Source organism: Thalassophryne amazonica, chromosome 15 (assembly GCF_902500255.1).
Source record: "Thalassophryne amazonica chromosome 15, fThaAma1.1, whole genome shotgun sequence".
Classification (NCBI taxonomy): Eukaryota; Metazoa; Chordata; class Actinopteri; order Batrachoidiformes; family Batrachoididae; genus Thalassophryne; species Thalassophryne amazonica.
Genome location: NC_047117.1, coordinates 89,650,307 through 89,663,389, shown reverse-complemented (window position 1 = coordinate 89,663,389; position 13,083 = coordinate 89,650,307). Strand labels below are relative to the sequence as shown.

At 39.3% G+C, this 13,083-nt stretch overlaps 1 protein-coding gene across 2 annotated transcripts; it reads left to right on the top strand.

Annotated features, from left to right (window-relative positions):
* The first annotated feature begins 513 nt into the window (after positions 1–513).
* c15h4orf33 (chromosome 15 C4orf33 homolog) lies at positions 514–12,750 on the top strand. 2 transcript variants are annotated; one of them, XM_034188568.1, is made up of 6 exons: positions 514–542; positions 851–1,044; positions 9,415–9,475; positions 9,560–9,611; positions 9,702–9,901; positions 12,598–12,750. In XM_034188568.1, exons 2-6 carry the CDS (start codon positions 864–866, stop codon positions 12,692–12,694), a joined length of 591 nt encoding a protein of 196 aa, XP_034044459.1. In that variant the 5' UTR covers positions 514–542; positions 851–863; the 3' UTR covers positions 12,695–12,750. The 2 variants fall into 2 exon arrangements, with proteins under 2 accessions (XP_034044459.1, XP_034044458.1); XM_034188567.1 differs by lacking the exon at positions 514–542 and adding an exon at positions 659–774.
* The last annotated feature ends 333 nt before the right edge of the window (positions 12,751–13,083 follow it).

Genomic DNA, 13,083 nt, shown 5'->3' with positions numbered 1-13,083 from the left:
ACGGTTCGAGTCAGTGAGACGTTTCGAAAGCTTCACTAAAGCTAAGTGCTAAAGATGCTGTCAGGTTAGCTGCGTCACGTCGCCAACTAATTTCTGCTGAGATTAGGCCAATATACACCTCCAGATATGTGAACAAATAGCTAATCTGTACATAAACCTTCCTGAGAAAATTAAAACCTAAGTTAGTTTTACGCCGCTGAAACCGTTCCGCCTTCAAATGAGGCAAGTAAGAAGGTTCCGCTTTCACTTTGTAAGTTTCTTCCGTCGGCTGTTGCTTTGGATAATATTTAAATGTTTTAACATTTTTATATTTTGGTAGAACGTTATGTATATTATATGCGCTTAAAAATGTGCTTTTATTCGAAACTGGAGAACAGTTTATTGCTAGCTGGATTGATCAAGATTTATAGGTGTTGTTTTGGACACAGGTTATATTTATTAAGAGAGCGTTTGTATTATTGTTATGATTATTCTTTATTTTTGTACATTCAGATTTGGGAACCAGGACCGCCCTGAAAATATACCTGGGACTTTTGTATAAAGTAAGTTGACTTTATTTCCACTTTCTTCCAGCAGGAAGTCATTTGACTGTAAGTTATTGACTACTTTAATTAATCATTAATTTGGTAAGAACCTGGTTAAAGGGGGTTAGTATATAAGGAGCAGATGAGTTCACCTGGAGCGCTGTTGACTCAGTGCTGCTGACACCATGGGGGTCACTCGAGGGATTCAGGTTTTGACACTCGTCTGTGTTTTATTCCGCTGTGAATCTCTGTAAGTTTGACTTTCGCCTCTTTTTACTGCCAGTCTGCGTTTACGCAACAGATTATCATTCCGATCTCCATTTCAGCCCTCGTGTCCCGATGGAATTTGACATCACGCAGACTTGGGACAGTGACCCTGTGACCCACGACCCCATCAGGATCGTTTTCTCTCCTGGGGCTGGAGGGCTGAAGATGGAGGTGTTCGCTCCATTCTTCAATGACCCTGACGCCCCTCCCGGACCCCCAGGACATGCTTTTCCAGGACTCTGGAATTATGAAGGTGGGTATGAAGGAAGCTCTATGGATGACACATTTGGCAGAGTAAGGGCGTCTCTTGGCAGGTTGAAGGAATTATTAGGGAAATAAGGTACTGGTTCCAGCCCTGGGGGGTGCCAAGTTCCTCTGGGAGGTGGTGAGAATCACGGTGGGAACATCCGAGTTGTGACAAATTCGAAGTTCATAATTTGTTTATAATTAGTTCACACGAGTTTTAAAACCAAAATGCAGTCAGACACAAAAATAATGTGAAAAAAATAACATTATTATTATTTATGGAGAAGAAAATGAACAGGGGCCTGTACTACGAAGTGGGGTTACTGGCTTATCAGGGTAACTTCAGGAGTAAATTGATGACGTGTGGAGTAACTTCCCGGTGAACCCATACTATGAAAGGTGTATAGGTTTTGATCGAGGTATGCTGCCATGGCAATTTATGCTGTGTGCCAAACCTGCTCCGAGCAGGTTATGTTCTCGGTTAGCTTGAGGTTTTCGCTTAACCAATCCCGTTATAAGTACCGTCCATCCACCTTCAATCACTCCGAAGACAATGCCGGCGTACCTGGATGATCCATTTGATATTGGGGAACAAATTGTGAGGGGCTCTCTTCGCAGGGCGAGGGTTTTTAAAGACCGCCAGAATCCGCTGACATACCCGGACGATATTCTCTATGAAAGATAAAGATTCTCAACCGAGGAAATTCGTTATCTTTGTCAGCTGATCGGGCCAGAAGTCTGTAACGTCACCCATCGTACATTGTAAAAAAAGACTGTTGTTTTTACAGGAAAACACTGGCAGCTGTGGTTACCAGGGAATTCCTGTAAAGCATACATCAGTTAAATGTACAAAAAAAGAGAGCTCTTGTTTATAGATTTAACAGTTCTTTTAATGTGAGTCAGCCGTGGTTCATTCACTGTAAATCCATATACATATTATGTCTGTAATGTTATCTACTGTGCTGCTGTATGTTTTACAGGAATTCCCTGGTAACCACAGCTGCCAGCGTTTTCCAGTAAAAACAAGTAATTTTTTACAGTGTAGCAATGCCCCGATGATCGAGCAGATAATGTGCCTTGTGCCTATTTTGCCAGTGGACAATTTATGTATTCCATTGGTGATGCTGAACATCTGAGCAAGAATACTGTATGTCGTATGATTGCAAGGTAGTACTTGCTCTATCTAAACTGTTGGATGCATTTGTCATTTTCCCTGGCCATTTATCCGCAATGCAAATCAAAGAAGGGTTTTATGCAATCGCGGGTAATTACTAATATCAAAATAGGTCTAATGCATGTCCATTAATTAGGCGAAGTGGGGCTTATCAAGCTATGAATATAAACCTACCCTTCTGAAGGATGTTTTTATATTTCATCTTCACCTGCTGCCAGGTGCGTTTGGCACTGCTATTGCATCTGAAATATTGACAGGATTAGGAATAGCAATCATACAGTCAAAGTAGCCTATTTAGGAAACATTAAATTAACCTAACATTTATTAGTAGGCCTATGCCCCACCTCTGAATCGTGTTGCATCTGGGCGTAATTAATGAAAGGTCATTTTTTTACACATATTAGACATTCCACAGGTTAATCATCTGTAACAGATTTAGGGAACAATTGAATTGTATGTACGCATTTACCCGATCAGCAATACATTGCCAACAAGCCTGTCTTGCTTTATTGGCAGATGATGTGTTTGAGTTCCCCCTTAACATTAATTTAAATTCCTCGTAGCTCCGCATAATAGTCGTGCATTCATCTTCGGTAAAGTAAGGTGACCGCGCCATCATTGAAAAATGGTGACGTGTGCTGCAGCCTGCCCCTTTTATGTGAACGTGCACAAACTCCAATTAGGTTAACACAGGTTCAACAAATCAACATCTTATTCAGTGTCGTAGTACCGATTAACACCACTTGAAAAACCAGGTTTTGTCAACCCTGGTTTAAGAGGTTGACCCTGGGTTACATCTGAGTAAGTTAACCCCGCTTCATAGTACAGGCCCCAGGTGATGCTCGTCCAACAGAACATGTCAGTCAGAGACAAAATAACATAAATTCTGCCTTCCACAGCAATTTTTTTACAGCATTGTTTTTATTTTCCATGTGAAAGGTTGTAGCTTGTATTTTTCTAACTCCTCAATACGTCATCATCATAAATTAATTGTTTTTTTCACAATAGGGATGGTCTGTGGATTATTATTGTTATTATTATTATTGACAACCATGAAAACCAGCAAATCTTGGTGCGCCACTAGAAAAGTGATGAATTGTTTTTGTCATTCACATTTCATATCAGTAACTTATCAGATACATATTAAATATCTGTACAGTTAAATTAAGAACAATGAAGAAATTAAAGAACAAACATTAATTGTATTAATTAAACAGACTGTCATATGTTCCACAACATAAATGTTTACTGAACGTCTTCCTCTTACTTTTTTCCTGAAGGATGGACAAAAATGATACTGGTTTTTCACAAAAGGGATGGCATGAGGCTTTTTCTTCTGATTATTATTGTTATTATTATTATTAATGACAACCATGGAAAACTAGCAAATTTTGTGTAGAGCACCAGGACCGTGATGAATTATTTTGTTATTCACATTTCAAATCAGTGACTTAAAAGATGCATATTAAATTAACAAAAAATTAAGAAATTAAAGAACAAATATTAATTGTATTTTACAAACAGAATATCATATGTCCCAGAATGTATTCATTTTTATATATGTTTATTCATACACATGTACTCAAAGTTTACATGGTGTACTTTAAAAGGAGAAGCAGCGAGTAACAAAATAAAATCAAGTATTACATAACTAAAAACATGAACCATATAACAAGTAGAATAAATAGACAGATAATTTAAAAAAATTAATAACCATTAATTTACACATAATTCTAACAACATAATTCTGAAATCATCAGATGTAAAACCCTTGATATTAACAATATTTTCATATTAAATATAGAGGAGTTCCTCTATCTGGCCAACAATTGGAGCAGTCTACATACTTTTTATAAAAACACCTTTTAACATCAGAGTAGTGATACTTTAGTAAATCATCTCTATTGCATTCAGTTTATTTTGCTGACAGACAGATTTGAATTTAATATTTATTATATTTATTATAAAGAGTATCAGAGGGCTGATGCAAATGCTGTACGCTCTGTGCACTGGGATATATCCACGTGTGATACTTCATGTTATATAACAGCTGAGTGGATCCTTGTCATTTGAGTCGCGCATTGTATGTCATGTGACATGGATTATTTGTCCCATTTGTATTGCGTTGCATTTAGTATGCAAATTTGGTTCCATATGTTTGGTACCATTGCACTCTGCGCACACACACACACACACACACACACGCACGCACATACAAAGCAAATCCACTGCGCTGTAAGCCATCTAGAGGCATGAAGAGCTGTTAGGAGGAAGTTAGAATGAAAAGCTGGACTAATTTCTGATGTGATTTTTTTTTTTTTTTTTTTTTTTCGCTGCACTACACAGTCTTTTTTTTTTTGGAAGTACATGAAGTTGGTGCGCGGCATCTCGGACGACATCAGAATTATTTTTGGATTCGTATTTAAAGTTTGTGTTGGATTGTTGATGTCAGAGCAGCAGTGATGCACCAAAGCTTTTTTGCTGGAGTGAGGAAGTACACAAACTCTTTTCCTTTTATATGGAAGTACACAAAGTCAGTGCAGTGACACACTAAAATGTAAGTCCCTTTTCTGTTGTGTATAAATTAATATAATGTCAGATGTCAAGGATGTATTTTAGCCGTTGTACAAAACAAGTAATGAATGTTTTTACATTCTTTCAATGGAACAAATATTTAATTCAGTGAAAGCTGGAACAAATCATTCAATGAGGCAAATGTTCCAGCTTTCACCTCATGAAATATTTGAACCATTGAACTCATAAACATTCATTATTTGTATATTAGTAGCATATGCAAGCTTTTGAGTGTGCACAATGTTTTGCTTACAAAACCCTGTGGTGATCATTTGGTTCTTAGAATCCTCCACCTTTTTGTTGAAAGGTCTCACAGCTTCTTCTGTTTTTTATTCTCTCGCTTCCAAACTGGACTCATTTAGGCTACAAGCAGGAAACAAGATATTGTGAAAATTTTTTTTTTTTTTTTTTTGACAAACATGACTTCAGTGTACCTTCATCGTCACTCTACTTAAATCAATTACAAATATTTTCCTGATCAATATGAACTTCAGATCATCTCTGTAGCCCTGTTGGTTGTAGAGATGGAGCAGAAAATATGCAGAAATGTTTTTGTTGATCGTGTCCAAGTATTTTTCAAAATCCCTTTCAAAGTCCTTTAATTTAGGAATCATATACAGACTACTTTACACAAATATAATGATGTCTATGTATTGTTTTACAAACAGATAATTAAAATGTAAATGCCATGCCAATTGCTTTTTGGAATTTCTCAATTACCTGGTTGAGTTTTAATGAAGCAGTAGTGTGTAATTACTGTGGTAGTGCGGCGTGACACCACATCGATTGAAATTGAACTTTAGAATCCGTGCAGAGGTCGTTTCTGTGACATGACTGTCATATAACATGATACTGAAGTGGTATTAGTAGTGATAGTACTTTTGGTGATATTGGACATCTGTAATTACATTCATAAAAAGTATAAAGTTAGTTTGATGCCACTTTAAGATTAAATAAAATGGTGAATGATGGTGAAGAAACTTGGGACTAACTTTGTTTATGAGGCCATAATAGCAGCTGCATGTTCATTATTATAGTGACATAGCAATTAAACCCTGTAATTAGGCTGAGTAATAACAATCCAGTCTAATTGACCTTAAGTAAGTTTGATTTTTGGTTAATGAGCCCCACATATTTGGCCTCATTAATGCCACTTATTAGATTGGAAACTAGCCCCACTGTAATCAAGGTAGATAATGAGCACTCTGCTGTGTTGGTGGGTCTGCTGGTATTCCTACCTCAGTCACAAGTGGGTGTTTTTGCAGTGAGACTGGGCAACTGTGTACCAGTCTGTAGGTTTTCACTGTGAACAACATGCTCAGCAGGTGACTTCACTGATGCGTTCCTCACCTCAGCTCGTTTTGCTCTGTGTGGAGCTCAGTGAAACCACCTGCTGAGATGATCAGTTCCAGCAAGAGCAGACCCGGTTGGATTCTTCATCAAACACAGTTACCCATCTCTGTATTAGCCCGTCTCTGCAGCCTGCAGGCCTGGAACTATTTCAGGATCTATTGCACTTGATTTTCCACAGCCCCCCCCGGCTGCACAGCAAACTCTCCCAAACCACCCATTTATCTGAATATTCTATATTTTAGTGCTTTTTTTTCTATGTAAATGTGTTTTCATGTTTCAAGTGTCTGTTTCAGTTTTTGCTGAGTATGTGTGTGCGTGTGTGTGTGTGTGTTAGTCTCCTTAAAAATGTTTAATGTTGTGTAACAGAGGCCAGCAGGTGTCGCTGTGCAGATGTAGTTAGTAAACCTCACTCTCAACAACTCAAAAAAAAGAATTCTCTGGTCACAAGGCCAGAGCCCTGGGTTTTAGCCTTCTGGTTAGAGAGTCTGACTCCCATGCCGGAGATCGTGAGTTCGGGTCCTGAGGGGAGCGAACGGGCGGAGTCATAACAACACAATGCAGAGTGCCAGCCGCTACACATGCTCCATTGTTATCCAGGAAATGTAATGTCACTTGTTTCACAGTGACAGTGTACTTTTCTCAGTGTATGTGTGACTAAACAATTCTTGAATCCATGCATCACATTTAATTAGACATACCAACCCAGTCTCACGGAAAATCGTTATTCAGCAGCACAAAATATACATTAATCTATTGGTTTGTGATATTGCGACAAAAAGCGCCTCATTTTCATCACAGCAGCCCAAATTCATTCTAATTCATTCTGTGATGGCTGCACAAAATTAAAAGTGAAGCGGGGGTGGTTATGGTTAGGGTCGGGTAGGAGTAGGGTTAGTAATAGTGAGTTAAAAAACCCTGTCACAAAAATTTGACTCATTTCGTGATGGGAGCACAAAAAAAACAAAACAAAAAACAAAACTGGGCTGTACATACCGGGCATTAAGTAATACAATTATAAAATGTACGGTAAGTAAATTCTGAATAAATACATAAATAAATATAATAATTTTTTTTTAATGTGATGAAAATGACATTTATTTTTGGGAGTCTCCAGGTTGTAAGAAATGGTGTTTGTAGTAATTTTTTTAAAATTTAAAAATAAGGCTTATAACTTCATACATTATTATTATTATTGCTACATTTACTATTAATGTAGTGAGATGAGTGTATCATGGCGCAGGTTCGTATCACGATTACGTGAAATACAGCAACTAGTACAGAGAATCTGTTTGTCCGAAAGGATCTTTCTGAAGGAGAACATTGCTACTCTGCTGCTCTCGCTTTCTCCCTGTGGTTTAGCTGGTTGCCAAGGTGAAACATGGATCAAGAAGAAGTTAAGTCATACTCAAATTGGGCTCCTGTGGCAAAAGGTCGTTCATGTTCATGTTGTTTACTTTGCAAACTTTATAATGAGTAGTGAGTGATGTAGTGAGATTTTCTTTTACCTCAGAGCTTCACTTTTGGAGGATTTTTTTGCATCACTTATTATTTATTATTATTATTGATGATGATGATGATGATAATAATAATGAGTATACAACGAAAATATTGTTCAATTAACATTACTCTGAATGTCGAAATTTTACTCCAACAATTCTACACTAAGTGGAACTGAGCAGCCACATGAAAAAAAATCTGTTTACTTTAGCTTGGAGCAGTTTGGATTGAAGAGTTTTCTTTGTGTATAGCAGAGCTGTTAGATTGTCAAGTGAACACATTGGATAGACTTTAATGTGCTTGCAGTGTATATTGTGCAACTGCAATATCTAGGAAAACAAGTATCAGGTCAGGACTTTATTTTAGGTTTCTTTATTGACCTAAAATACTTAGTTGTTGTTAGGTCTCTCTTAATAATAATAAAATTATGTAGAATGCCATGTTGTCATGCACTGATTTTTTTGCAGAGTCGTATGCATAAGACATTATTTTAGAATCATTCAAATCCTAGTCTGGATGGAATATATGCAGGACAGTATTTGAATATTGTTCACTGTAGTTTCTTGTCAGAACACTAGGGGTCACACCTGACACCCCTTGCACTTGTTTTCCATCTGAGTGATCTTTGGTTTCTCCTGATAGGAGACACCTCAGTACAGGTCGGACCACTGTTAGAGAACTCAGTCAGAGTTTGGAAACACTAACACACTAACACGCCTCATACCAGCATCTGTAGGAAGCAACTGTTTGGTAAAATGTCAGCAGTCAGACATGGAGTACAAATTTGCTACTACTATTATTATAAGGGGAGGTGATGGTCCAGTAGTTAAGCATTGGGCTTGTGACCATTGTGACCAGAGGATCCTCGGTTCAAACCCCAGCCTGACCAGAAAATCACTAAGGGCCCTTGGGCAAGGTCCTTAATCTCTGAGTTGCTCCCGGTGTGTGGTGAGCACTTTGCATGGCAGCACCCTTACATTGGTGTGTGAATGCATCTGTGTGAATGGATGAATGTGAGGCATAATTGTAAAGCACTTTGAGCGTCTGATGCAGATGAAAAACGCTATTTACATGCAGTCCATTATTATTATTATTATTATTATTATTATTATGTGACAGGTCCTTTGCGACGGCTGCCCCCAGGCTTTGGAATAATCTCCTTTTCAATATTAGGTCATCCCTGACCCTCGAGACTTTTAAATCCTCTTTATTAACCTACTTTTTTCTGGTGTTTCCAAAATGAGCAATTGTCTCTATTTTAAATTCTTCATCCTACATTTTTTATTTGTTTTTTTTTTTTAATTCATTTTATTGCCTTCTGCAATTTTATTGTTATTTTTAACTTATTTATTTACTCATGATTGGGCGTAACTTGGTTCCCATTTTTCTTTTTTGTACCACACTTTGTTCAACTGCTGTCATTTTAAATGTGCTTTAGAAATAAAGTTTGAGTTGAGTTGAATATTATTTTCAATTTTAAGGATTTTTTTTTTTAATCTTAGAAAAATAATGAAAAATGTCATTTTTATCATGGTCCAATATAATTTTTGGGTCAGTCTAATATTTTCAGTGATCTGGATCAGCCTAATAGTTTCATATTCTCTTTTGTTATCATTGCCAGAGAAGATGCCCTTTGATGTCTTTTGTAAATATACTTGCTTTATGACATGATAAAGATATTGTTTTCTTGTTCTCTTCAATCATTGCTGGTGTTATTGATAAATCATTGCAAGCAGTTTGTTAATACCTGACTAACCTTATTTTTTTTCTTTATCTCAGTGGTGGAGTCATTCTTCCTTGATAGCACGACCGAAAATTATCTTGAGGTGGAGGTTTGTCCGTAAGTACAGTGAGTTACGCAGTTATGGTCACGTGTTAAAACTGACAAGTAAATAAACAAAAATGTTCCTTGTTTTCCTTTAAGCCATGGACAACACCTGATCCTGCTGCTCTCAGGAGTAGGCCAAGCTTTTGTGGTAGGCCAGTGTAAAAAAGATGTTTTTGAGTGGCAACAATAACTTGTCACTGGGGATCACCGTTTCTTTTGTCTCGATTCTGCTCTCCAGCAACAACTCCCCATGGTGTTTAATGCCAAGATCACAGGGGACAGCTGGGTGGGCGAAGCTCTCATCCCGTGGAGCTACTTCCCCCCCAATGTCAACCAGATGAACTCATACGCCATCCATGGTTCAGGAGACAAGCGTACTTATGAATCCCTCTACCCAGTGCCCAAAGACGAACTTGTCGAAGGCCAAAAACCCAATTTGTGAGTATTCTGAAGTTACATTTCATCCATGGAATGACTCCAAAGTGCTTGTGGTATTGTTTTGCTCTCTGTAGCCAAACCTGGGAGCATAAATTGTTTGGCAGTTTACACATGATGCCAAGAGGTGAGCAGTGTGCTGGTTTTACATCAACATAGAATACCTAAGAAAAGACATTGGCTAACCCCGTCTGTCAAACGCTTCATAACTGTTTGCAAATTTGTACTCCATGTCTGACTGCTGACATTTTGCCAAACAGTTGCTTCCTGCAGATGCTGATATGAGGCGTGTTAGTGTTTCCCAACTCTGATTGAGTTCTGTAACAGTGGTCCGACCTTTACTGAGGTGGCTGCTATCAGGAGAAACCAAAGATCACTCAGATGGAAAACAAGTGCAAGGGGTGTCAGGTGTGACCCCTAGTGTTCTGACAAGAAACTACAGTGAACAATATTCCAATACTGTCCTACATATATTCCACCGAGACTAGGACTTGAATGATTCTAAAATAATTTCTCATGCACACGACTCTGCAAAAAAAGTCAGTGCATGACAACATGGCATTCTACGTAATTTTATTATTAATAGAGACCTAACAACAACTAAGCATTTTAGGTCAATAAATAAACCTAAAATAAAGTCCTGACCTGATACTTGTTTTCCTAGATATTGCAGTTGCTCAATATACACTGCAAGCACATTAAAGTCTATACAGTGTGTTCACTTGACAATCTAACAGCTCTGCTATACACAAAGAAAACTCTTCAATCCAAACTGCTCCAAGCTAAAGTAAACAGATTTTTTTTTCATGTGGCTGCTCAGTTCCACTTAGTGTAGAATTGTTGGAGTAAAATTTCGACACTCAGAGTAAAGTTAACTGAACAATGTTTTAGTTTTACACTCATTATCATCATAATCATCATCAATAATAATAATAATAATGATGATGATGATGATATGTGCTGTGAAAAAAAAAATCCTCCAAAAGTGAAGCTCTGAGGTGGTTGAGGGGGCCAGCCACTGCTACCCCCCACCCACCCACTGGCTCTGCACCTGGCTGCATAGTCTGTGTGAGCAGAAGGAAAACAGTCACAGAAAAACATGTTTATTTATATGCATATTACTACAATAAGAAGTTTACATCATGTGCCATCCATCAGAAACACACCTGATGCACATAAAGAAGAGTGACATTTTTCAAGTGTTCACTGAAGGTTTGCTGCTTGTTATTGCTGTGTCAGCACTGTGCTGTCAAATAGCGGGACTGACACGGTCCGTGTTGAACGCAGCCACAGCATGTACGAAACAAAGTAAGAGGAAATGTCCTCAGATTTGTAGAAAAAGGTTTCATTCATGCTATACAGATCAATCACATAAAATGAGCTCCCCCCTCTGCATTGCATTGCATCATGGTGCACAGTGCATGTTCTGTGGTTATGGAGGCGTGGTCTTGAACACTGGTGCAGGCCACTTGAGGGTCAGATTTTCTGTTGAATGTTATATGGCTGGGGGGGCCTGGCTGCCGGTTTGTTTGCCTTTTGGTTTCCTCCCAGGTGGTGTGCATTTGGGACTGAGTGGCTGTGTTGCTGAGGCTGTCAGGACCTCACCCTGATCACCTGCGACTCGTCAGGACTCACAGCTGAGGTGCATCTGGATGGATTGGAGCGTGTTGGCATTTAAGACTGGAGTGCACAGTGTGTATTTGCCAGAGACTCGACCTTGTGACCAGACGGGTGAGATCGTCGTCTCGGGAGCCATCTCATCAGCAGCGGATGCTGAGAAACGTCCAGGTTTGATGCACAGTCTGTGAAAGAGGAGGGGGTGAGGTCTCACGCTCGTCAGCACACTTCCTGAGGTACGTTAGATTTTGTGACTAACAGTTATACAGTCAGTAAATGTGGTGTCCCTCACACCTTATTGTATTGAGCTGTTTGTTAGTCATGTATCAGCTTCGGAGTTTTGTGAACTGGATGTTCCATGCCTGCAGGTTGGAAGCTGATCAGCAATCAAGCCAGGAAGTGTTTGCTGTTTGTACACCTTTAAGTGTTCTGTGTGTAGAGTGTGGACTCACATAATGGTTCCTTCTTTCACAGACTCGGTTGTTGCGGCCACCTGGGGGGTGTCGGCGGGGTCCTTGGGTCCGAAACAGCTTCTGGCTCCGGACCATTAGCGCTGCTGGGAGCGCACCACGCCAGACCGCACCTTTCTGTTATTACATTTTCACTGTTATGTATTAAATTCAGTTAGCCTTTGTACCGTGCTCTGCTTATTTCATACTGGGTCCTTCAAACGCTGGTCGGTTCTCCGAGCTGCGTCCGACACATAACATTGAATCCCTAAAAGAACATCTCGTTACATCGCTACTTATCACAAGAACTCAGCTCCTGTTTGCAAAATAAACAATGTGAACATACACGACCTTTTGCCACAGGAGCCTAATTTGAGTATGGCTTAACTTCTGCTTGATCCATGTTTCACCTTGGCAACCAGCTAAACCACAGGGAGAAAGCGAGAGAAGCAGAGTAGCAATGTTCTCCTTTAGAAAGATCCTTTTGGACAGATTCTCCAGACTGGTTGCTGTATTTCACCTAATCGTGATATGAACCTGTGCCGTGATGCTCGTCTCACTGATGGAAGCACGAGCTGGGTATCAAACACAAAAACACAATGTTACAGTCAACTTTCCTTCTGTCATTCTCAGCCACCTTCTGAAGTATTTCCGAGACTTCCGCCTGCAAAGCATCATGGGAGAAGACTGGGTACAGCCAGAGTCTGACCTGTGGGCAGGGAAGCCCTGAGCACAGGTTTTTGTGTTTTTTTTGGTCTGTTGTGCGTGCACACACACACACACACACACACACACACACACATGCACGCACGTAGATTCAAACTTACCAAGTCAGCAGAGCAAGAGTGCAAACAGTCACTGACAGAGAACAAAGGGCAATCAATCTTTATTAGTTAATGATGTGAATCGCCGTGACAAGAAATACATTATCAGCTTGTCAGTCCGGATTAGCCTTCACACACATCCACGCACATCCACACACACTTCACAAGGTTCTGGACGTGGCTATAAATTGGTGCAGCAGAGTGTGACTTACAGTGCGGTTAGCGTTTATGGCGAATGCTGACTTTAACGCTTGGTTCCTGTAACCTGTGTATTTCACCTCAGTACCGTGTAGCA